The 25,439-nt window shown below is 39.8% G+C and overlaps 1 protein-coding gene across 4 annotated transcripts in view; it reads left to right on the top strand.

The window, feature by feature from the left end:
- Nucleotides 1-25,439, top strand: part of Pde7a (phosphodiesterase 7A) — a 120,743-nt gene that overhangs the window by 39,597 nt on the left and 55,707 nt on the right. Inside the window, exon 1 of one of the 4 annotated variants that reach the window (XM_004653319.2) lies at nt 21,882-22,033. The exons of the other annotated variants lie outside the window; for them this stretch is intronic. Coding sequence (XP_004653376.1) covers nt 21,974-22,033 — 60 coding nt within the window. The 5' untranslated portion in view covers nt 21,882-21,973. Of the gene's footprint in view, nt 1-21,881; nt 22,034-25,439 lie in introns of those variants that run through there. 4 annotated transcript variants of the gene reach the window in all.

Below are 25,439 nucleotides of genomic sequence, written 5' to 3'. Positions count from 1 at the left end.
GGTACAAATATTATATTTTTCCTTACTTGATCTTGCCTGTATATTCTAATACTTTGGCTGAAACATAAGAAGCTTATTTATCAAAGACTCCCCTTTTTTCTCTTAAAGTGTACAAAATAATTCAATTGGAATGTATACTGGGATTGTTTGAGTCAGGGTAAATTGTCATTTGATGATATGAAAATTTCCAAGTAACCCAAGTGAAGGGCTGAGAACGCTTAGCACATACAATCAGGAGAGACTAGCTGCTGTGTTGGATCATTCTTGGCTCCTTTCTCTCTACTCTGTCCATCTTGTTCTCTACCATGAAGGCTGACCACATGGAGGATGTCCTAACCTCTCCTGCCCTCTGGCTTTCAGATGATTTGTCAGTGAGAAGAGATACACTGGTGGGAGAAAAGAACAGGGTATTTTCCAGCCTCTCGCTCTGTCTCCCTAAGGTAGCTCCCCTCTGTGCTGAGAGCCCTCACTAGGGTTCAGGAGGCACAGCTTTCCACTGTTGCTGGTCTTTGAGTGTTTTAACTATCTCAGACTTTGATAATTGGTAAGTCATGGGTTTCTCTTCAGCCTGAGTCCCTCTCCTTTTCTCTCTCCTCACTCCTTTTCTTCCTCCTCCCCTCCCCTGTCTTTCATAACTTTGATTGTTTATAGCCAGGTTTAATTTATGTGGTCACACTTGTAAGCAGAATCTTTCCCTACATCATATTCTGTAATTAAATTTAGGAACCCTGTTGACTTTTATACATGACTTTTGTAAATCAGCTATGAACTAAATTTGTTATTTCCACTAATTTGCAGATTGTTTTGGTATTCATCTTATAATCCCCTGCATATAATGGATCACCTAAAAAAGAGAAAATGTTGCACCTTTCCCCTCTCATTTTTAAAGGAATAGCTTTTATTAGATTATTTTTATTTTTATTTGTTTATTTGTGTGTGTGTGAGAGAGAGGGGCACATGGAATGGGCATGCCAGGGCCTTTAGCTGCTGCTGCAAAAAAAAAAACTCCAGACATGTGTGCCACCTTCTGCATCTGGCTTATGTGGGTACTGGGGAATTGAACTGAACCTGGGTCCTTTGGCCTTGCAGGCAAGCACCTTAACCACTGAGCCATCTTGCCAGCAGCCCCCCTTTCATCTTATTAGGAAGTTTTTACCTGGGAATGGTTGTTTATTCAAATGTATTTAGGGGTATCTATTGAGATGCTTAACATTTTTCATCTACTAATATAAATAGCAAACTGTCTTAGTAGACATGCCAGTATTTATGCTCATGCACAGGATTCTTGCTAGGTTAGGCTGGTTTTCTTTAGTGGTTCTATGCTAATATTTGATTTAGGAGTTTGTCAACAGTACTATTGAATTTGATCTATAGCTCTAGAGCTCCTCTTTCCATCCAGTGTCATGTTTTGGTAGCAATATTCTGCTGAAAGCATCTTCGGCTTTATTAGTTTTTTATGAAAATAAAAAGAAATTTCAGCCTCACCACCACCACCCACACCTCCTTGGACAGACAGATCTTCAAAGCAGTGGGCACGTTAACTCGTTACCAGGGAAACTGTTATCAATTACTGATTATAAAGCTGTCTTTTGTGTCAGTGTGGAACAAAGTACAATTGTTACAGGTCGTCAAATACGTCTGTAATGAAGTAGTGACATATAATGCCATCTTTCACTTCACAGCTCTTTCACCCACTTTATCTCCTGTGGGGAGTAATGGGAAGGTATTATTAGTCCACGTGACAAGTGAGATGTGGGGACAGAGGCTACTTGTAGAAGTTATGTGGTCAGTAAGGTTTAGCTCCAGAGCTAGAAAACAAGTCTTCTGATTCGCAGTCTAGTGCTCCTTTCCTTGACCTCATCATCTTTAGGAACAGTGAATGCAGTTTAGTGAATCACATCATATGCACGGTCCAGAATAGGAACGACTTTAGCTCAGATGGCTTTTTCATAGGAACTATGTGTGAAGAGTTCATCATTTTGCTTATAGTGCATATTATAACTCAGTTTATGCATAAACAACATTATGAGGTAGGGAACAGGTTTGTAACTTTGTATTACAAGAATAACCCAGTTTAAAAACTAGAGCTACTGGATGTGGTGGTACACACCTTTAATCCCAGCACTCAGGAGGCTGAGGTAGGAGGATGGCTGTGAGTTTGAGGCCAGCCTGAGACTACATAGTAAATTCAAGGTTAGTTTGGGCTAGGGCAAGACCATATCTCAAAAAATGAAACAAAATAACAACAGCAAAAACCTGAAACTAGTTTTCTACCTGAAGAGATTGTGTAAGCTCTTCTGTAACACAAGTGAAAGAAAATAGTCTTCTTGTGTGCATGGTAAATATATTTAAGAAAATAAAAAACGCTTAATTATATTTTTCATATTACCTAGTTCATGATCATAATGAGAAATTAATGAAAGAACAGGCAAAATTATAAAAATCCTTTGTAAACTTACCAGCCAGAGACAACATTGTGAACTCAGCTTAATAATCCTAGCATCTGTTAATCTAAATATCTTCTTTTTCTCTTACTCTACATATTTTATACTCAGATATAATATATATGCATACATAGGTACAAAATCTCTCTATATATATATACTTTATATATATCACATATATATGTATGTATATATATATCAGGCTGAGGAGATGGGTTAGTGTTTCAAAGAACTTCCTTGCAAAGCCTGCTGGCCCAGGTTCGATTTCCCAGTACCCATGTAAAGCCAGTTGCACAAAGTGGTGGGTCTAGCCATGTAGAGTTTGCAGTGACAAGAAGCTCTGGCACACCCATTGTGTTCTCTTTCTCTGTATAAAACAAACAAACAAACAAACAAACAAACAAAAACCAGCAAAAAGAAACAGAAAAAGGAAATACAAAGAACCTAAAATAGTAAAAATACTTGAGAAAGGGCAACACAGTCGGAGGACACTTTCTGATTTCAAAATTCACTGCAATCTAGACAATATGGCAGTGTTATACTGACCTAAGCACAGATGTAGATCAATGAGACAGATGTGGGTCTGGAAATAAATGGATGTGTCTGTGGTCAGATGACTTTTGTTTTAAAACAAGAATGTTTGGTGGGGGAAAGAATGGCCTAATGAACAAATTGTTATAGAACAACCAGACAGCCACATATAAAAGGAATGAATTTCTTAATATGCTGCTGAGATGAAGGCCAAAATTCAGAGCCCAAACTTTCCTGATCAATAACATAGAAAATACTCAGACACATTCACAGAGGTGCCTGATAGTAGCCTAACTAAAATTACATAAACCCATTGATGTAGTAACAAAAATTAATAATTTGGTAGAAGTTCCCAAAAGGGTAAAATTCTAAAATGTTTGGATATGTTCATTTAAAGAAATAATTTGCATACCAGTTTATTTTAAAATTCAGTAGCTTTTAGTATATTTAAATATTTTATTTTTATGTATTTATGAGAGAGAGAGAGAATGGGTGCACCAGGGCCTCTAGCCACTGAAAATGAATTCCAGATGCATATGCCACCATGTGCATCTGGCTTATGTGGGATCTGGGCAATTGATCCTGGGTCCTTAGGCTTCACAGACAAATGCCTTAACCACTTAATCATCTCTACAGTCCTAGTATATATTTTTTTTAAATTGTAGTTTTCACTATTCAGAACACTTTAATCACATCAAAAAAATAATTTTAGGATTGAAGAAAGGGCTCAGTGGTTAAAGTGCTTAAAGACACTTGCTTAGAAAAGCCTGATGGTCCAGTTTTGATTCTCCAATACCCACATAAAGCTAGATACACAAAGTAACACATGCATCTGGAGTTCATTTGCAGTGACAAGAGGTCCTGGCATGCCCATTTTCTTCCTCCCTATCTCTTCTTGCAAAGAAATAATAAAATACTTTTAATAATAATAAATTTTTAAAATGAGAAAAAGACTGCATATTCTAGTCATTTCCCACTGTCCATTTTCCCTACCCCTAAAAAGTTCTAACCTATTTTATAAACATGTAGTGATTGTTTAAAAAAAAATTCTATTACAACTTTAAAATACTTTAAAGTACCTCATAAATTAGCACTTGGGAAATGGCTTGAACATGAGTTTACTAGCATTCACTTTAAATGATTTTAGGTAGTCTGCATTTTTTATGTTTATAATCAACTAATCAACTGTTCTGTATTTAGAATGTTTACAGTTTTTCACTGTTGTTATTTTTTTCATCACTGTGACAATATGCCTCACAGAAACAATTTGAGTTGGTTTGGGGAGAGCTGCCCAGCAAGATGGGGGCACATGGCTTAATTCCAGCACTGGGAGGCAAAGATAGGATCACTGTGAGCTCATTGGCTTATGGTTGCAGAGTCACAGCCTGTCATGGAGGGAAAGGTGCCATGGAGTCTGTCAGTTCTTGGTGCCAGAAGTGTGTGACAGCTTCTTTCCAGGGCGATGGACCAGGAGACAGGCTACAGCTGGAATCAGGGATGAGTGTAACCTTCATAGGTCTACTGTTGCCAGCCAAAGGTGACCCACCCTTCCAGGTGACCCCATAAGGTGGGAACCACTCACTCAAAGCATGATGAGCCTATTTTGAACAATAGAGATTCAAACATAACAATTGTTAATGCAGTAATGAAAATCATTTGTAGTTCAATTTTCAGGATGAAAATTTACTTAAGATTTATTCCTAGAAATAGTATAGCTAGATAAAATATTAGATGCAGGGCACTTGCCTGTGAAGCCTAAGGACTCGGGTTCCAGGCTCAATTCCCCAGTACCCACATAAGCCAGATGCACAAGGGACCACATGCATCTGGAGTTTGTTTGCATTGGCTGGAGGCCCTGGTGTGCCCATTCTGTCTCTCTCTCTTCCTCTTTCTCTATCTGTCGTTCTCAAATAAATAAAATTAAATAAGTAAAATATTAGATGCAGTTTTAAGTTTTTCAGATAAACATTGCCACATTGTCTTTCAGAAAGGTGGTACCAATTTTTATTTAATATAAGAAATATCCATTCAATTTAAATTATATATTAACATTTTAATGTTATTGGACTGATTCTGAAAATGCCTTCTACCCAGAACTTTAGAAATTTTTCAGTGAACTGAAAGTAAAATTTCTGTATTGAATGTGCTGGAAGCTACCTCAAATCAGCCAAGCTACTATGATGCTGGCCTGCATCCAGGTCCTGAGCCAGGAGCTCAGACTATGTTCTTTCTCTCTCTCTCTCTCCCTCTTTTTTTCTTTTAAAGATCTATTGTATGTATTAGTTATACATGGCATTGCAGCATGTATGTAAGGACATTTTCATATAAGTTTACTATTATACATTGAACATATACGCTTTTATATTTCTCTACTTTCCCCTCTCCATCCCATTAGTGCCTTCACCTCTGCGCCATCTCTCCAGTCCTATGTAAATTTTAAAGGTTGTTTGTTTGTTTGTTTACCTATTTGAGGAATGGCATTGTAATTTTGATGGAGATTGCATTGAATCTGCAGATTGCTTTTGATGGAATTACCATTTTCACAGTATTGACTCTTCTAATCCATAAACATGGGAAGACATGAAGTGTCTTTTTCATTTCTTTCCTCTCCATGTTTTTTTTTTTAAAATTTAATTTATTAGTTTTCTTTTCAGTAAATACAGGCAGTTTGGTACCATTATTTAGGCTCATCTGTGATCTACCCCCTCCCATTAGACCCTCCTTGTTATTGAAAATGGGTCGTGCATTGTGGAGTTAGCCCCCAGTTATTAGTATGATAAATGTCTCTGAAAATCATGACCCAACATGTAACTCTGACATTCTTTCCGCCCCCTCTTCCGCAAGATTTCCCTGAGCCATGTTGGGTTCATTTTTGGTCTGCTTCAGTGCTGAGGTGTTGGGGGCCTCTGAGGCTCTGGCTCTCTGATTTGGTAGGAGTTGATTTTTCTCTGCATTGATCTCCTTCCCCTTTGTGCTGGTATCCAGTTCACAGGAAAACATCACCGTTTTCATTGTAGGGGTCATTTATTTCCTTGGTTTAGGTATGTTCCAAAGTATTTTTATTATTTGTGTGTATATGTATGTACGCACCCACATGTGAGGCAGGGTCTCGCTGCAGCCCAGACTGTTCTTGAACTCATGGTGATCTTCCTGCCTGAGCCTCCCAAAGACTGGAATTATATGCCTGACTGGTGGTGGTGGTGGTGATGGTGGTGGTGGTGGTGGTGGTGGTTATTCCTCACAATTATCAATGGTATCACTTTGCTGATTTCTTTCCTAGCTTGTGTACTATTGGGATATAGGAAATCTACTGATTTTTGTATGTTAATTTTGGATTCTACTACTTGCTAAAAGTACTTCTTAGACCTGAGAGTTTCCTGGTAATCGTTAGGGTCTTTTAGGTATAGAATCATTTCATTTGTAAAGGAAGATATGCTGACTTCTTCCTTGCCCATTTTTAAAAAATATTTTATTTATTTGAGAGAGAAAGAGGCAGAAAGAAAGAGAGAATGGGGGCACAGGCCTCCAGCCACTGCAAATGAACTCCAGACATATGCACCCCCTTGTGCATCTGGCTTACGTGGGTCATGGGGAGTGAACCCAGGTCCTTAGGCTTTGCAGGCAAATGCCTTAACCACTAAGCCAGTTCCCCAGCCTCCTTGCCCATTTAAAAAAAAAACAAAAACACTTTTTATTTATTTGAAAGAGTGTAAGTGAGTATGGGCACACCAGGGTCTCCTGCCACTGCATACAAACTCTGAGTGCATGTGCCGTTTTGTGCATCTTGCTTCACATGGGAACTGGGGAATCAAACCCAGGCTGTTAGGCTTTACAAGCAAGTGCCTCTGACCACTGAGCCATATCTCCAGCCTCTTCCTTTCCCATTTTTATCTCTTATTTTCTTCTTTTATTGCTTTAGTTAAGAGTTCAAATGCTATGTGGAATGAACCCCCTTATTTGTTCCTGATTTTAGTAGAAATGCTTTCTTTCCTGCCATCTAGTATCATGCATAGCCATTATTATGTTGAGATGTGCTCTTTCTGGTCCTAGTCACTTCTGGGCTGTTCTAATGAAAGGTTGCTCTTTGTGCACTTATTGAGAGGACATGTGATCTGTTCTTCAGTTCATTCTGTGCTGTTATGTTGATTGATTATTGATTTGTGGTTGTCAAACCATCCCTGCATCTCTGGAATAGAGCCCACTTGATTGGGGTGAATGATATTCTTTTCGGATTTTTGTCTCTGTATCCCAGGCTGGCCTTGAATTCAAAGCAGTCCTCCTACCTCTGCCTCCTGAATGCTGGGATTAAAGGTGTGAGCCACCATGCAGGCTTGAATGATCTTTTTGATGTGTTTATGATTTCAGATTTCATGTAGTTTATTGAGAATTTTCTATCTGTGTTCATTAGAGATTGGTTTATAATTATCTTTTTTGTTGTGGTTTTATTTAGTTTTCATATGAGGGCACTACTGGCTTTATAAAAGGTATCTGGGAGTATTCTTCCTTTTCTAATTTATGGAATGATTTGAGATGCTTTGGTGTTAGTTTTTCTTTAATGGCCTTAGAGAATTCAGTAGCAAATCCATCTGGGCCTGAGCTGTTTAGTTGCAAGATATTATTTTCCTGCTTCAATCTTGTTATAGGTCTGTTTAAATTATTACTTCATTCTAGTTCAAGTGTGGTAGGTCTTATGTCTCTAGAAACTCATCCATTTTATAATTTCTAATTTAGTAGAATATAAATTTAATGTTTGTTATAAGGTCTTCCTTTTTAGTGATTTGGGTCTCCTCTCATGTTTAGTTGGGCTTTTGAGGGGGGGAGGCTTTTTTTACAATCGTGTTTACCTTTTCAAAGAATCAATTCTTTTAAAAATATTTATTTATTTTGCAAAGGAGAAAAAGAAAGTGAATGGTTGTGCCAGGGCCTCCTTGCACTGTTAATGAACTCTAGCTGCATGCACCGCTTTGTTCTTCTGCCTTTTCATGGGTATTGGGGAATCAAACCTAGGTAAACTTAGTGATGGCCTGTATCCTCTTGGCAGCTGGCAGCGCCTTGCAGGGAAGGAGCAGTGCTAGCAAGCAGCTGGGCCAAGGGCTCAGTGTTTAGTTTTATGGTGTGTCCTTTTCTTCACCTTGGCTATACAAGTTTTTCTTATCATATCAGCTGATTCAACACCTTTTTATTTAGAGATAGTTTAGTGTACTGAAGGGTGCTTATCTCTAGGTGTGTGTGTGTTGGAAGGCCTGCTCATAAACACACCCTGGCCTCCTGCTTTCTTCTTCTAATGCCAGGAACTTTATCATCCTCTGGTCATTGGCTCCCAGCTGACGGCCTCAATTCTATGGAGACGCCTGGAATTAGAAGAGGATTCATAAATCCACATGTATTTCAAACAGTAAACAACAATAACAACAAAAAATCCTTTTTATTTGTATGTGTGGTTTTCAAATGAAAGTACTATAAATACTATTGTGATTTATTAAATAAAACATACAAATTCACAATAATAGACCTCTCAGTCTATGGATACCAGAATAATATCTGTCATGTGATATCAGTCATTTTGACATTGAAAGGGTCTGCTGTGCTTCAGAAGACTAAATACTTTTGGGGTGTCCAACCTTTTGACATCATGACACAACATTGTCATTTCAAAGTTCACACTCAACCCTTCAAGTGAATTACAAGAAGAACCTCCCTCCCTCCCTCTCCCCCCCCCCATACACCTCATAATGTTTTAAGTAAGTTTACAGTCTTAAGTTGGGCTGCATTCATCTCTACCTTCAACTGTATGCAGCCACAGTAGGCTGGACACACCTAATTGACTCTGATACAATTGAGCAAATTTGTGACTGGTTTAACATTGTTAAATGCATGCCTAATTATTGATGCAGATACCAGAAAGTGACTTATTGTTGTATGCTGTCAATACTGGCTTACTAACTTGAAAGGGAGAGTTTATGGTCAGGCTTACTAAATATTGAGTCTGTTTTTTTTTAATTTTTATTTATTTATTTATTTGAGAGCGACAGACACAGAGAGAAAGACAGATAGAGAGAGAGAGAGAGAGAGAGAATGGGCGCACCAGGGCTTCCAGCCTCTGCAAATGAACTCCAGACGCGTGCGCCCCCTTGTGCATCTGGCTAACGTGGGACCTGGGGAACCGAGCCTCGAATCGGGGTCCTTAGGCTTCACAGGCAAGTGCTTAACCACTAAGCCATCTCTCCAGCCCTTGAGTCTGTTTTTTAAAACCAAGACTACTATATAGTAGAGAAGAAGCTGACAAATTTAAATAGGAACCATGTGGATTAATGTCTGTTCAATGGTGAATGCCTGTAATCTCAGTATGATGGTTCGATTCAGGTGTGTCCCATAAACTTCTGTGTTCGGAATGCTAGATTCCCAGCTGATGGAAATTTGGGAATTAACTCCTGGAGAGAGTGTATTGTTGGGGGTGGGCTTATGGGTGTTATAGCCAGTGTCCCCTTGCCAGTGTTTGCCATACTCCCTGTTGCCATTGTCCACCTTATGTTGGCCAGGGGGTGATGTCCACCCTCTGCTCATGCCATCATTTTCCGTGGAGCTTCCCCTCGAGCCTGTAAGCCAAAATAAGCCTCTTTTTCCCACAAGCTGCTCTTGGTCATGTGATTTCTACCCGCAATGCTAACCTGACTGCAACACTCAGTTTTTGGTAGGTGGAGACAGGAGGGTTAGGAGTCAAGAGTTCAAAGTCATTCTCAGCTATATAGTGAGTTCAAAGCCAACCTGAGCAACATGAGATCCTGTCTCAAAAAAAAGCAGAATCAAGTCTTTAATAATCTTGAATATATTACCAAAGTCCTAGCTCTAAAGAAGTTGGATATATGAATTTTAAAGGGTAGCTTTTATTAATAACTCTTCACTTGAACTATACCAGAGAATTAAGTAAGAAAATCTTGGCTAAATTCCTGGATTATCTTTTATAGTTTTACTACAACTCTGTCCATGTATTCTTCCATTATCCCAGTTAAAAAACACTGAAACTTAGAATGGAATCAGTGTCAAGAGTACATGGCTAAAATTGGAATCAGTGATCAGATGACCCATGGCCTTTGCTCCTCTGCTCCAGTTGTTAGTGCTATTTGCATGTGTGTGCATGTTTGTATGTGTTTGCACACACATGAATACTAATGCATGTGTGTGCATGTAGAGGCCAGCAGTCGATACTGGGTATCTTCCTCAATTGCTCTTTCAACTTATGCCTTGAGGCAGGTCTCTCACTGAACCCAGAACTTGCCAGTCTGGCTAGAGTAACCAGCCAGCAAACCTTCATTGTCCTCCTGACTCTGCCTTCCCAGCACAGGGATGACAGGTGCCTTCTGCTACACCAGTTTATACATGGGTGTTGGAGATCCAAAAGTCAGGTCCTCAGGCTTGTCTGGCAAGCATATTACCCACCTACACATCTCCCCAGTGCCCAGTTTTCAGAGTGCATTTGTTTGCATGAACGTCAGTTTTAAGAGAATTCCAAATTTGAAGGAATAGTATGAAAATATTTTATATGTGTTTTTTTAAAAAAAAAATTATTGGTATGGAGAGATGGCTTAGCAGTTAAGCGCTTGCCTGTGAAGCCTAAGGACCCCGGTTCAAGGCTCGGTTCCCCAGGTCTCACGTTAGCCAGATGCACAAGGGGGCGCACGCGTCTGGAGTTCATTTGCAGAGGCTGGAAGCCCTGGCGCGCCCATTCTCTCTCTCTCCCTCTATCTGTCTTTCTCTCTGTGCCTGTCGCTCTCAAATAAATAAATAAATAAAAATTTTTTTAAAAAAGTAAAAAAAAAACACAAAACATTATTTATTTCTTTGAGAGAGACAGAGAGAATGGGTGCACTAGGGCTTCCTGAGGTTGCAAACAAACTCTATATGCATGCACCACTTTGTACATCTGTTTTATGTGAGTCCTTGGGGAATTGAACCCAGGATGTTAGGCTTTGCAAGCATAAGCCTTTAACTACTGAGCCATCTCACCAGTCTGTATATGTATTTTTATTTATTTATTTTTTTGCCAGTTGCAAGTCAAGCCCAGGGACTTGTGCATGTTAGAGAAATACTCCACCACTGACCTATAGTCCCAGCGCAAGAAAATATTTTCCTGTGTACAAATTAATTGTTGTTAGATTCAAATTTCTTATAGAGTGTTAATTATAAATGCCTTTATTTTTAGTGAGCATGTGATACACGAATATGCTGCAGTTTGATTGTGTGCCTGTCCATTATCCTGTTTCCCCTGTCCCCCACCCCCAGCCACTGAGGACTGCTCTCTTTCAAGGTAGCCCTTCCTGTACTTTGTTGTCTCATTCCTTTTGTCTATGTCAAAATGTTGGTGGGCTCAGAACCATGCTGCTCTTGTGAGGGTACTCGATAGCCACCATGTGGTCATGATTGCACTAGCTGGTTTATGTTGAGAGGACAGTTCCCTGAAGTACACCTTTGTACCCTGTGGTTCTTACACTCTTTCTGCCCCCATTTGTGCAGGGTTCCCTGAGCCTTAAAGAGAATAATAGCAATCTCCTTTAGTCTTGTGCTCTCAGCATCCTCTTATTTTCTGCTTTGATGAGGTTTGAGTCTCCTCGGTGTCTGCCAACATCTCCATAGAGAAGGTTCTCTGGTTAGCAGTGAGAGAAGCACTCATATTCATTCTGCCACTTCCTCTGCAATGTTCCCTGAGCCCTAGTGGGTGTAATAGAGATAACTCACCTATTTTTCGTCACTAAGCTTTCTCTTTTTCTTGTCATTTTGATGGATCCTGTGTCTCCCTGGTATTTGTTACCATCTGTAAAAAAGAAGGTTCTCTAACAAGAAGTGAGAATGGCATTAATCAAAGGGCATAAATATATACATTAAAAGGCTTTTTGATGGGCATAACATCTCCATTTAGCTAAAGAATAGTGGTACCTTCTCTGTAGGGTCTATGACCTTCTAAGCCCTGGGCTTTTGATTCTGATCTTAGTACCAGGCATGCAAATGCTTTCTTTTAAAATTATTTTTGAAACTTTTTGACAATTTTCATACATGTACATAGTGTATTTTTTTAATCACAACCCCTTCCCATTGTCTTCTTTTGCTGCCCTTCCCTTGTTTGGCCCCTCTTCTTTCCAACTAGTCCCTGTTCTACCTGAATGTTTCTTCCCCTGCCCTCTTTCATCACATGCTCTTCTCTAGCATGTTGTGTGTCCATATCCTTCCTCTTTTCATTTTTGCTTTTGAGATGCAGTGTATCTATGTAGCCCTGGCTGACCCTGAATGCACAGCAAGCCTTCAGCCCAATCTCCCAACCCCTGGGGATAACGGGGATGCACCACCACCACACCTAGCTAAAATCCATGCTTTTTATAAGGACAGTAATCATACTGGATTAGAACCCACCTTACTTCAACATGTACCTTCATTTTTTTTTTTTTTTGTTTTGTTTTTTTGAGGTAGGGTCTCATTCTGGTCAAGGCTGACCTGGAATTAACTATGTAGTCTCAGGGTGGCCTCGAACTCTCGGCGATCTTCCTACCTCTGCCTCCCAAGTGCTGGGATTAAAGGCATGCGCCACCACGCCCAGCTTGTTGATTACTTTTTTTTTTTTTTAAAGAGGTGTTTTTTTTAAAAGTTTATTTTTATTAACTTATTTGAGAATGACAGAGAGAGAAAGAGGCAGTAGAGAATGGGCGCACCAGGGCCTTCGGCCACTCGAACAAAGTCCAGATGCATGCGCCCCCTTGTGCATCTGGCTAACGTGGGTTGTAGGAAATCAAGGAGCCTCGAACTGGGGTCCTTAGGCTTCACAGGCAAGCGCTTAACCGCTAAGCCATCTCTTCAGCCCGTTGATTACTTTTAATACTATATTGAAGTAGTAAAGTTGACATTCTTGACTGGCTGAGGATCATGGGACAGAAACAGTCTTCTGTTGTTAAGTATTATGGTAGCTGTAGGTTGTTCATAGATGCTTCTAGAAGTGAAGTTTCCTCTAGTCCTACTTTAATAATAATGATTATTATAATTGGATATAATTTTGTCACAAGATTTTTTTTTGAGGCAGGGTCTCATGCTAGCCATAGCTAAAATTCAAGATGTCCTTACACTCACAGTGACTCTCTTACCTCTGCCTCCAGAGTGTTAAGAATAAAGGGGTGAGACACCATGCTCAGTTGCTATATGATTCACAAATTTTTTTTGTTTTTTGTTTTTTTGAGGTAGGGTCTCACTATAGCCCAGGCTGACCTGAAATTCACTAAGGAGTCTCAGGGTGGCCTCGAACTCACGGCAATCCTCCTACCTCTGCCTCCCAAGTGCTGGGATTAAAGGCATGTGCCACCACACCCAGCTTTGATTCACAAATTTTTTATTTTGTTATTACTTTGTTTTTTAATATTTTAAATATTATTTATTTATTTATTTGCAAGTAGACAGAGAGAGAATGGGCACGCCAGGGCTTTTAGCCACTGCAATTGAACTCCAGATCCATGTACCACTTTGTGCACCTGACTTTATGTGGGTACCAGGGAGTCAAACTTAGGTTGTTAGGTTTTACAAGCGGGCACCTTAACCACTGAGCCATTTGCCCAGTCCTTGATTTTTTTTTTTTTTTTTTAAGTAGTGTCTCACTATAGCCCAGGTTTTCCTGGAACTCACATTTCAGGGTGGCTTCAAACTCATGGCAGTCTTCCTACCTCTCTGCCTCCCAAGTGCTGGGATTAAAGGTGTATACCACCACACCTGACTCAGCTCTCTCTTAAAAAATAATAAAACATAGGGCTGGAGAGATGGCTTAGCAGTTAAGGCACTTGCCTACAAAACCTAAGGACCCAGGTTCAATTTTCCAGGACCCATGTAATCCAGATGCACAAGGTGGTACATGTGTCTAGAGTTTGTTTGCAGTGGTTGGAGGCCCTGGTGTGCCCATTCTCTCTGCTTCCCTCATCTCTTCTCAAATAAATAAATGAAATACTTTAAAAAAAATTGTTTATTTTTATTTATTTATTTGAGAACAAAAGACAGAAAAAGAGGCAGAGAGAATGGGTACACAGGGCCTCCAGCCACTGCAAACGAACTCTGGATGCATGTGCCCCCTTGTGCATCTAGCTAATGTGGGTCCTGGGGAATTGAACCTCAAACAGGGGTCTTTAGGTTTCCTTTAGGCTTCACAGGCAAGCACTGAATTGTTGAGCCACCTCTCCAGCCCTATAAAATACTTTAAAAACAAACAAACAAACAAAAACACATAAATTGGGCTGGAGAGATGGCTTAGCGGTTAAAGTCATTTGCCTGCAAAGTCAAAGGACCTCATTTTGATTCCTCAGGACCCACGTAAGCCAGATGCACAAGGTGGCACATGTATCTGGAGTTCATTTGTGGTGACATTTATAGTTTATTTAAGTGCTTGTTTTGGGGTTTGGGCAAGTTAATTTGATAAATGATTATATAAGTGTAGATGGGGATAGGGGAGTTTCTTGAGAATTATATCAGTACTTGAGGTGCGTGCGTGTGCGCATGCATATGTGTGTGCATGTGTGTGTGTGCACACATGCATGTGTGCAAAAATCAGTTATGTCTTTCAAGCATGGATATTTACTCCACCCTGATTGTCCATTCTCTTTCTCTCTCTCTCTCTCTCTCTCTCTCTCTCTCTCTCTCTCTCTCTTTCTGCCTCTTCCTCTCTGACTCTCTCAAATAAATAAATAATTTTTAAAAATTAAAAAGTAAACATAACACACAACAAAACTCTTAAATTTTAAAAGCCTATTTCCATTGTTTTATATATATACTATTATGTCAACATAGATACTTGTTTAAAAGTTTGTAATGCTCATTTAATGTACCTTTGTATCTTTTATGCACAGTCAGTATACTTTTATTTGTTCTCCATGTGCTGGTTAATAAACTGGCACAAGACATAGATGCTCTTAGTTACTGGCAGGAATTTATTCAAATTTTGTTTATGAGAAGGAGAGAGACTATGGCCATGCCAAGGCCTCCTGCTACTACAAATGAACTCCAGGCACATGTGCCACTTTGTGCATCTGTCTTTATGTGGATACTGGGGAGTTGAACCCAGGCCATCAGGCTTTGCATGCAAGTGCTTTTACTGAGCCATCTCCCCAGTCCACCTCGAGAATTCTCCTGTTACTTGAACATGTACTTTATCTCTGGGAACATTGGCTTTGTCAACTAACAGTCTTTCTATTTCCTCTTGTTCTCTGATGTCACCAGAGAGTATGCAGCCTTGCTGAAATTAAGGTGTACCCATCTGTGGCATTCCTTCTGCTGCTCTGTCACGCTAGCACCCTTAGGCACTCCCATTCTCCTTTTCCAAACTGCAGTTGTGAGATCAGTGCTACTATCTTTAGCCCCCCTCTAAGATTATAGCAGTATTTATGAGAATTTACACTTTTCCTTTTATTTTTTTGGCGGGAGGGTTGTTGAGGCGGGGTCTCCTTCTAGCCCAGGCTGACCTAGAACTCACTTTCACTAGGCTGGCCTCACACTCACTGTGAACCTCTGGTGTCAGCTTCCAGAATCATGGAGCTAAAGGCATATGCCACCACGCCCAGATTCACTTTTTCATATTTTTTCAACTATTATGAACCAGAGTTTAAGAAACCAGTCTCTAAAGTCTCAATATCATAGGATGGTGGTGTTTTCTGTTTTGAACCAGGAGACTTGAGCATTTGTGAAATGTGAGGGTATTTTTATTATGTTCTCATTATGTCCGTTTATCTTGAATATTAGGTTATAGTATATATCAAACAATTCAGAGCTCTAAATTAATGTGACTAAAAGCTTTTAACTAATGTTTTTGTTTTAAAGAAGCTTAGCTTTTTTCCCCTCTCAGTTTTATGTTTTCCTAAAATTCACACTATTTGAATGATGTTAACCTGTGGCTTTTAGTAAAAGAAACACACAAAAACTCAACTCTGATTTACTTGTTGTTACTATGAGCTGGAATTCAAAGAGGTAAACAAATAATTGGAGGAAAATTACTACAACATTCACATTTTTAATAATAAATTTGGTTATAGTTTTCTAAACACATTACATTCATACAAAGAGCTCTATGATATGCTATTTCTGTCCATGGGATTCCAAAATTATAGACGCTGATGTCAATGCAGATGAGGTTAGCCTAATTTGGTCAAGAGAGGGACATGCTGAGTCTCTGTATGGATAACTGAAGGCTATTGCCAAGAGTGACAGGTGTCCTGTGGGTGGCAGAGAGCCCCAGGGATAAACTTTGCTCTTGGATTACTCCTGTAGGAAACAATGATCAAAGTCACCCTTTTCTCCTATTGATCACATTCATAAAATAGTAAAGTCTACTTGTAACTTGTTTTTCAGGCACTAGCCTTATGACTGCCAGTAAGACAAAAAGATTATACTTTCTGCTATAATATAAACATTTTATATTTATTTATTTGAAAGAGAAAGAAAAAGTCAGAGAGAGAGAGAATGGACACACGAGGGCCTCCAGCCACTGCAAGTGAACTCTAGATGCTTGTGCCACCTTGTGCATCTGGCTTATGTAGGTACTGGGGAATCAAACCTGGGTCATTAGGCTTCACAGACAAGTGCCTTAGCCGCTAAGCCATCTCACCAGCCCTAAACTTATTTTTGAAAGTTTAAGTCTATCTTGTGCCCTAATTTTTCTGGATGAATCCATCAATTTACTGTCCCTGCCTTGTGTCATTAAAGATTTGAGATAGCTAACAGAAAAGTTAATGTGAAAGAAATTATCTGTTATTAGTGTAAAAGACACAAGTAATTTGACAAAGAGCCTTTGCTTTTACTGTCTTTTAAAGATACCTATTTATTTGCAAGCAGGAAGAGAGAGAATGGGCATGCCAGGGTCTCCAGCCACAGCGAACGAACTCCAGCTGCATGCACCACTGCATTTACATGAGTACTGGGAAATTGTACCCAGGTTGTTAGGCTTTGCAGGCAAGCTCCTAACTGATAAGCCATCTCTCCAGCCATATTTTTATTATCGTATTAAAAAATTTATTATTAAAAGAAGCCTTATAATTTACCAAGATAAATTAAGTACTAAATGCATCTCAAAATAAGAAAAAGTGTTTTTAAATATTGATTTGCAAGTAGGGAGGGAACGCAGAGAACAGACACACTATTGGCCTTCTACACTTCTAAGGAACTCCAGAAGCATGTTGTCAGTCTGTGTATCTGGCGTTATGTGGGTACTGAGGAATGGAACCTCAGCCTTTAAGCTCCACAAGCAAGTGCCTTAACTGCTAAGCCATCTCTCTTGCCCAAGAAAAGGTGTTTTAATACTTTGTTTTTGTTTTATTTATGAGAGAGAGAAAGGGAGAGAGAAAGAGGAAAATATGGGCATGCCAAGACCTGTTGCTGCTGCAGAGGAACTCCAGATTCATGCATCACTTTGTGCATCTGGCTTTACATGGGTACTGGGGAATTGAACCTGGGCCAGCAGGCATTGCAAGCAAGTACCTTGAACCATTGTGCTATCTCTCCAGCCCAATAAAGGGTTTTTAAGGCATTTAAGCATGTGATGTTGACAGAGTTAAACGAGCTGCTTTATGAACAGCTAGTGAATTCTGCATAATATAAACATGATGTCAGCAGTGGAAACTTTATGATCTTAGGTATAAAAATAGCTATTTCTATGCAAATGAAAATTTCTGACCAGAGTGGATTCTGTCTCTTATTTTCTCTGTGTTATAATGACACACACTCAGTAAGCATGTAAGAAGATCTGGGGGACCCTTTCATGGAGCCCTGAACTGTTAGCCAGGCTTAGGAATGAGGGTTCTCAAGTGCAGTGCAGGCTGAGGACTGTTGTGCTTGCCATCAGGTCCAGAATTAAGGAACTAGAGAGGTTTCATGCTCAGATCTTAGATATTTTAAGTTTGCTAACATTTGAGAATCTACTCTGAACATGTTTTTTGCTGTGCTGGGGATCAAATCCTGGGCCTTTGTTCATACTGGAGAGGCAGTCTACTACTGAGCTGCTTCCTCAGCTCTGTTTTGTTTTTTCTTTACTAGTTATGTACAAACTCAGGATGTAAACAGCCCATGTTGGTACCATCCTTACTCTCATCCCTGTCCTTCCCCCTCCAAAGGGACCCTCCTCATTGAGGAAGCCACTTATCCCCATGGGGATTGTGGGTCGTGCATTGTGGGGGTCTTACTCAGGATTTCATGAAGGTATGAAAGCTGGTCTGGAACTGCCCACTCCTTCCTCAACCTCCTGAGGCCTGGGATGGCAGGTCTGTGCCACCACCTGCTGGTGGCACACACCTACCATTATACTCAGAAGGGATGGAACATAAGGCCCAGAGGGTCACTCAGCTCATGAAACCTTTCATCTCCAAGCCCAGTAGAATTTTGAAGTGGTCAAAATCATTTCAACAAAAATTCATTTAAATGAAAGAACTTCAGGGGACTACCTTTCTTGCTTCTTTGGAAACAATTTTATTTAGGGCTGAAGAGATGGTTTAGCAGTTAAGGAGTTTGCCTAGAAAGCCAAAGGACCCAGGTTTGATTCCCCAGAACCCACATTAGCCAGATGCACACGGGGGCTCACGTGTCTGGAGTTTGTTTACTGTGGCTGGAGGCCCTGGCATGCTCATTCTCTCTCTCTCTTTCTCTGCCAAATAAATAAATATTAAAAACTGTTTTTTATTTATTTGAGAGAGAGAGAGAATGGGCATGCCAGGGCTTTCAGCCACTACATACGAACTCCCAGACGCATGAGCCACCTTGTGCATCTGGCTTTAGTGGATCCTGGGGAATCGAACCTGTGGCCTTTGGTTTTGCAGACAAATGCCTTAACCACTAAGCCATCTCTCCAGCCCTCTTGCTTTTTGTTTTGAGTATGTGTGTGTGGTGTGCATGTATGTTTATATGTGTGTGGGCATATATTTGCACACATGGAAGCAGAGGGTTTGCCCAATAAGTGCTTTATCTGCTGAGCCATTTTTTCCAGCCCCTCTTGCTGTTTTTATTTTATAACAGTGTACCTCAATTCTAATTCAGTCATTCTTCTGCCCCCTTGACAGGCACAGGTGTGCCCATGCACACAGATGTGCATGCTCCACGTGAAATAAGTGTAGAGACCAGAGAATATCGAGTTTCCTCTTCTTTTCACCCACATGGCTGTTTTTTACAGAAACCCAGCTCTTAAATATATTTTTATTTATTTATTTGACAGAGTGAGAGAGAGAGAATGGGCACACCAGGACCTCCAGCCATGCAAACGAACTCCAAATGAATGAACCCCCTTGTGCATCTGGCTTATGTGGGTCCTGGGGAACCAAACCTGGGTCCTTTGGCTTAGCAGGCAGATGCTTCAACTGCTAAGTCATCCCTCCATCCCCAGAAACCCAGCTTTTTATATGGGTGCTGGGGAATCACTCGGGTGGTCTCCCGCAAGCGCTCTTAACTGCTGAGCCACCTCCTCACCTCAGACCTGTTCTTTTTTCCATTAAAAGGAATACATATTCACTGTGAACAACAAAGACACCTACAAACACTTGGATATTGTAGGAAAACTGGCAGGTTCGTATTGACTTAGCAGGCAAGTGTGGCTGTGAGGCGGGAAGCATTGTGAAAGTGGGCTGACTTAAGTGGCAGCCCAGTCTGGTGTGGCAGTGACTGATCCTGACGGTCTTACTTGCCACAGATGCTGGCTGCCTGGCCCAAGACAGATGAGTGCCAAGCTGAGGTGCTGTAGACTCTGGCTCAGTGCCTTCATGAGCACCCTTTGACTTTGATTGTGGGAATCCTACTAGAACAAAGAGAGTAATCAAAGACCTCAAAGTGTCGTGTCAAACATAGTCTCATGACAAATAAGAACCTTACCTTGATTTGTGCATGACAAATAAGAACCTTACCTTGATTTGTGCAAACCCTGGCATACTCTAGCTTGTTGGTGGTTTCTGTTATAGCAAGAAATGGAGAGTTTGTAGCCGTGTTATAAATGACTTCATTTTAGGAAATTTTAAATTGAAACATAATTTTGTCTCAATCTATAGGTGTAGACTTAATTTTGTTTAGAATAAATCCTTAGGGCTGGAGAGATGGCTTAGCGGTTAAGCACTTGCCTGGGAAGCCTAAGGACCCCAGTTTGAGTCTCAATTCCCCAGGACCCACGTTAGCCAGATGCACAAGGGGGTGCACGCATGTGGAGTTCATTTGCAGTGGCTGGAGGCCCTGGCGCGCCCATTCTCTCTCTATCTGCTTGTCTCTTTCTCTTTCTCTCTCTCTGTCACTCTCAAATAAATAAATAAAAATGAACAAAAAATATTTTTAAAAACTTTAAAATAAATCCTTAGTACTGAGGATTAGCTCATGAGCATAACATTATCTTAATTATTTGAGCTCTTTTGAAATATTTTAGGACTGTTGTCTGTCACCATGTGAATTGCCAGCCATAGTACAGTCTTTCATCACCTGAATATTTCTCTAGTCAGTCCAGGCTGTTGTCACCTCTCTGGGACCTCTCAATGGCATATCCTAGCTGACTGGTGAGCCCCTGCCCCACTGAGCTGCACTGACAAAAGTGGTCTTCTTAAAAGCAGAAATCTGCTGAACTTCTTTTGCAGACTGAGAAATGGACACCTTCCCAAGGCCTCTGGAGGTCTCCTGCAGGGTCTGGGCGGCCTTTGCCCTGCATTCTGGAGTGTCATCTGGCCTGCCTTCCTCTTTGTGAGCTTGTTTCCCATTCTTCTTTCTGTCTCTTGCACTTGCCCAGTTTGTTTTGTTCCCACTCCTTGGCTTTCACCTTGGCATCTGTCTTCTGTTTTCAGGATCATTCTTCCCATTTTTCCTGGTCTTACTCTATCATGTTTCAGCTCAGGGATTTCTAGAACTCTAGAAAGAAATTCCTCATCTCTTAACCAGGTCACACCCAGGCTTTGTTGGCAGTTCCTATCTCTGCTTCTTGGCACAGTTGCAATTTTGTGTTTGCTTGCATAATTTGATTAATGCAGACTCGAAACTGTAATTGTCCAAAGTGCAGGAGCCATGTCTGTTTTGACTCAGATATATTCTTGTCATCTGTCCTAGGACCTGGTACATAATAGAAACTTGATAAACATTTGCTGGACACTTGAATGAGAGTTTCTTGGGAGGCGTTTCATCAGCAGTATACCTGCAACCTGTTGGATGCTGTGGAGGTCATGAAGCAGCGAGACTAGAGGCACACTTAGTCACTACCCTGTTCTCTCACAGCCACAAGAGCGAGACGTATACCCTGTGGTATAATGCTAACTAGATTGCCAGGAGCGTTTGAAAACAAATACCTTGAATTATCTGAAAATGTCTCGACCATTGTCAGAATGAGTGACTTACAATGTTAAGTAGCACAGACAGTATTTATGACCACTCTGGCATTCATAAAGTAATCCTAGTTTGAAAGGAAGAAAAAGGTTGAAGAAATTCAAAGTTGAAAGAGTTAAGTACATTCAGATTTGCAAATAGGAAGGCAGTGTACCTACGAAACTGGTCTATGTGAAAAGAATGAGGAAATTTTTAGTCCTGTCAAATAGTTTTTTTTTATTTTTTAATTTCTATTAACATTTTCCATGATTATAAAATATATCCCATGGTACCAAATAGTTTTTTGAAAATTGTTTCAGTGCGATGTCATATGAAAATTGTAGAAATATTTGGGGATAGCCTGAGACCGCTTTTTTATGTCTTGAGACTATGAGGTCAGCTAGGCTTTGCCCCCTTCTGTTGGCATTGTTTAAGCTGCTCTCCCCCAACCCCAGGATTGTGGCCTTAAGCATGCTGGGTCAGAAGGCTGGCCAGGCAGTGCATTCTCAGAGGAGTCAGGTGATCACTGTCAGTAGGCAGCTGCTCCAGGTTCAAGGCAGTCAGTGTCCCCTCTCTTCTGCCTGGAGACAGCTGGTTATTTGTCAGACTCCTGAGAAGTCCTTTCTCACTGCAAACTGGTGGGAGGAGGAAAGAGATTATGCAGTGGGCTTTTGATTGATCCAATGGGAATTGCATTGATCTGGTGTCTGGCTTTGGTTCTTATCAAGTGGATCACCTCTAAGGTAGGCTATCTTTATGGTTAGGATTGTGACATTAATCATTAATTTGTATTTAGTATTTAGTAGTAATGAAATAGCTAGACAGTTTTTCTTCTTTTACCTCAGTTTTTGTTTCTTTGGTTAAAAGAGCTGTGACTTTTGCCTCATAGCTTAAAAAGCTTAAAATTGCTATTTGTGATTTGTATCCCTACCTCACTTTTATTCCCCTTTAAGAGCTTTTTATAGAATATTCCCTCAGAATCAAAGTAGTTTTCCCCAGTGTCATTCCCTTAAAGTCTTTATGGCTAAGGAAGTTCAACTTTTAAGATTATAAGATTAAACAATTTAAACTTTTGAGTGTGCACATTTTAAATATTCTTTTTTGGAAGAAAAGAATTGAGGACTTCTAAGTAGTAATAAGCTTTTTGCATAAAAAGCTATCATGTTCTCTCTTAAAGTCTTACCTGAGCTAAAATACATTCACAAAGAGGTAAGCTTCGAAGTTGAACTCAGTTAAGAAATGTGTGATGGAATACTATCTCAATGATTGCCATGTGGACAGGAATCTAAAACTAAAGAAAGAAATATTTAAGGTGATGCTGTTTGAAATTATTTATTCCATTCTTCTATAAAAACAATTTTATCTTTCTACTGTGCAGCTTTATTCTTTCTGTATTAAAAAAGTTGGAGAGTATTAACATAAAATGTATAAAGCCATCACTGCAAAGCAATAATTTTTGCTAAGCAAAAGAAAGTGCCTATAAAATTAGTTTTATTGTCCAAGCAAAATTTTAATCCCTGTAATGTAATTGTTTGTACTTGAGCATATTTTAAGTGTGCTGATTTCTTACTTGAAGTGCTCCACTTTTAATGAATTTGATTTTTTAAAATGTCAAGGAACACAACTCAAAAAAAAGAAATCCTTGTTGTTGTAAAAGTTAAGAATTAGTTTGCTTTGCTGACAGCTATTTACTTCTTTTTAAAAGATTGGCTTGCCAGGTTATGGAGTGAAGGTCAAGTTAATATTAATAATGCATTAGGTGAATTGCAGGGTTTTCAGAGACAGCTGTTTAAAGACTACCAAAATTAAAAGAAAGCTAATATTAATTGTTTAAATTATAGAGACCAGGAAGATCAAGGCAATACTTTTGAATACTTCAGGCACTCAGACTGCTTTCCTAGTACGCGGAAGGTGCAGTGTGCTTAACGAAGCTTACTGTGGTGCGGCGGAGAAGGCCGGCTGGAGAGCTTTGGCTGCGTCTCTTGCTTGCACCACATTACTTTCAGTGTTATTACCAGAAGTTTTATTCAGAGCCATGTGTATAAACCCTTTATCTTGGTTTACTAACTTGCAAGGTGGGGGATAAAGACCCTTTTATAGAGTTCCTGTGAGATTTTGTATGAAAGCACCTAGAACATTTTCTATTGTTGCTTTTACTGTGTCCGTCTTTAAAGTTATGTATTAACAAATATTGGGAACAACCTTACACCTTTTGTCTCTTACCTTCAAGTCAAATCTTTATGGAAGAATGATTCGCCCTGTTTCAAGGCAAGCGAGTGTCTTGCAGGGCCTGTGAAGGTGGCAGCCGGTTCTTAGGAACCTTACAGTTTAACTTGTTTATGCTGCAGTTGTCAGTTTCTGATTAGCTCAGCCTCGCCCATGTTTTGACCTATACTAGTTTGCTTTACAAGCTGTTCCCAGAATGGCTAAATTAGAAGTCACGAGTAGAAGCCTCAGTTATTTCCATTCACTGGTGAGGTGAGGTGGGGATGTGGATGGCAGCCCAGAGTGCTTTATGACTGATGTGTGACACAAGATTTTGATGAAATTTGCTTGACGTCTTTTATTAAAAATAAAGTTCTACCAACACATGGTTTTGAAGACGGTGATCTTTCAAAAATATTGAAGTTTGCACAGCATTTTGTTGACAAGCATGGTTTTGAAAAGAATGATAATTCTTACATGGATCTAAAATATTATTATCGCATCATAATTATACTATTTCTTTTCAAAATGAGTTACCTTAAATTTCCTGGATTGTTCAGTGAGAGAACTTCATGTTACTTATTTTAATCTTACTCTTTAAGCAAGTTATTAATAAATTGCTTATCCCTCAGATTATAGTCATTGATCAATTCAGATGTACTTATTTATTTATTTATTTATTTATTTGAGAGAGAGTGAGATAGAGAGAGAATGGGCATGCCGGGGGCCTTTAGCCACTGTGCATGAACTCCAGACACATGCACCAACTTGTGCATCTGGCTTTACATGGGTAATAAGAAATCAAACCCAGTTTGTTTGGTTTTGCAGGCAAGGGCCTTATCCGCTAAGCCATCTCTCCAGCCTCAGATATATTTATTTATTTATTCATTTTTTGAGGTAGGGTCTTGCTGTAGCCCAGGCTGACCTGGAGTAATACAGGCCCTTCTATTTCAATATCTAGTTGTTCTATAAATATATCTGAAATGTTTGCCTTATACTAAGTTTAGTATGTGATTAAAAAAAAAAGTGGTAATCTAGATTATGTCCATTATCTAGGGTTTTTTTTTTTTTTTTTTTTTTGGTTTTTTAAAGTGGGGTCTCACTCTAGCCCAGGCTGACCTGGAATTTACTGTGTAGTCTCAGGGGGGCCTTGAACTCATGGTGATCCTCCTACCTCTGCCTCCTGAGTGCTGGGATTAAAGACGTGTGCCACCATGTTTGGCTATATTGTTTAATTTTTAATATAATACTATTTTATTTTACAGAGAGCAAGCATGAGTCTTTAGCATTTCTTAATACGTAGTATGAAATTTTTACCTTCCTACATTGAAAACAATGACTTTTGGAGATAATAGTTTGGAATTTTAAAAATATATTTATTTATTTATTTATTTGCAAGCAAAGAGAGAGAGAGATAAGAGAGGCAGAAAGAAGGGGAACAACAGGGTCTCCAGCAGCTGCAAATGAATTCCAAATGCATGTTCCACTTTTTGTATCTGGCTTTACATGGAGAATTGAACAGTGGTTCTTAGGCTTTGCAGGCAAGGACCTTAACTACTTAGCTATCTCTTCAGCCCCAAATTACTTAAAATATTATTTATTTTGAGAAAGAGAAAGAAACAGAGACAGAGAGAAAAAAAAAAAAAAAAACAACTGGTGACCCATGTGCCTCCTTGTGCATCTGGCTTTATGTGGGTACTAGGGAACTGAACCTGTCATTTGGCTTTGCTGTCAAGTGCCTTAACCGCTAAGCCATCTCTCCACCGCCCCCCCCCCCAGTTTTTAAATGTTTTTATTTATTTGAGAGAGACAAAAAGGGGCAAACAGAGAAAGAGAGAATGAATATAGGCATGGCAGGGTCACCTGCCACTGCAAACAGACTCCAGATGGATTTGCCACTTTGCGCATCTGGCTTTGCAAAACCATGGGTACTGGGGGATCTAA

Source organism: Jaculus jaculus, chromosome 2 (genome assembly GCF_020740685.1).
Source record: "Jaculus jaculus isolate mJacJac1 chromosome 2, mJacJac1.mat.Y.cur, whole genome shotgun sequence".
In the NCBI taxonomy this organism is placed as follows: domain Eukaryota; kingdom Metazoa; phylum Chordata; class Mammalia; order Rodentia; family Dipodidae; genus Jaculus; species Jaculus jaculus.
Note: the sequence above shows the minus strand (reverse complement) of the source record. Positions and strands in the feature narration are given on the sequence as shown.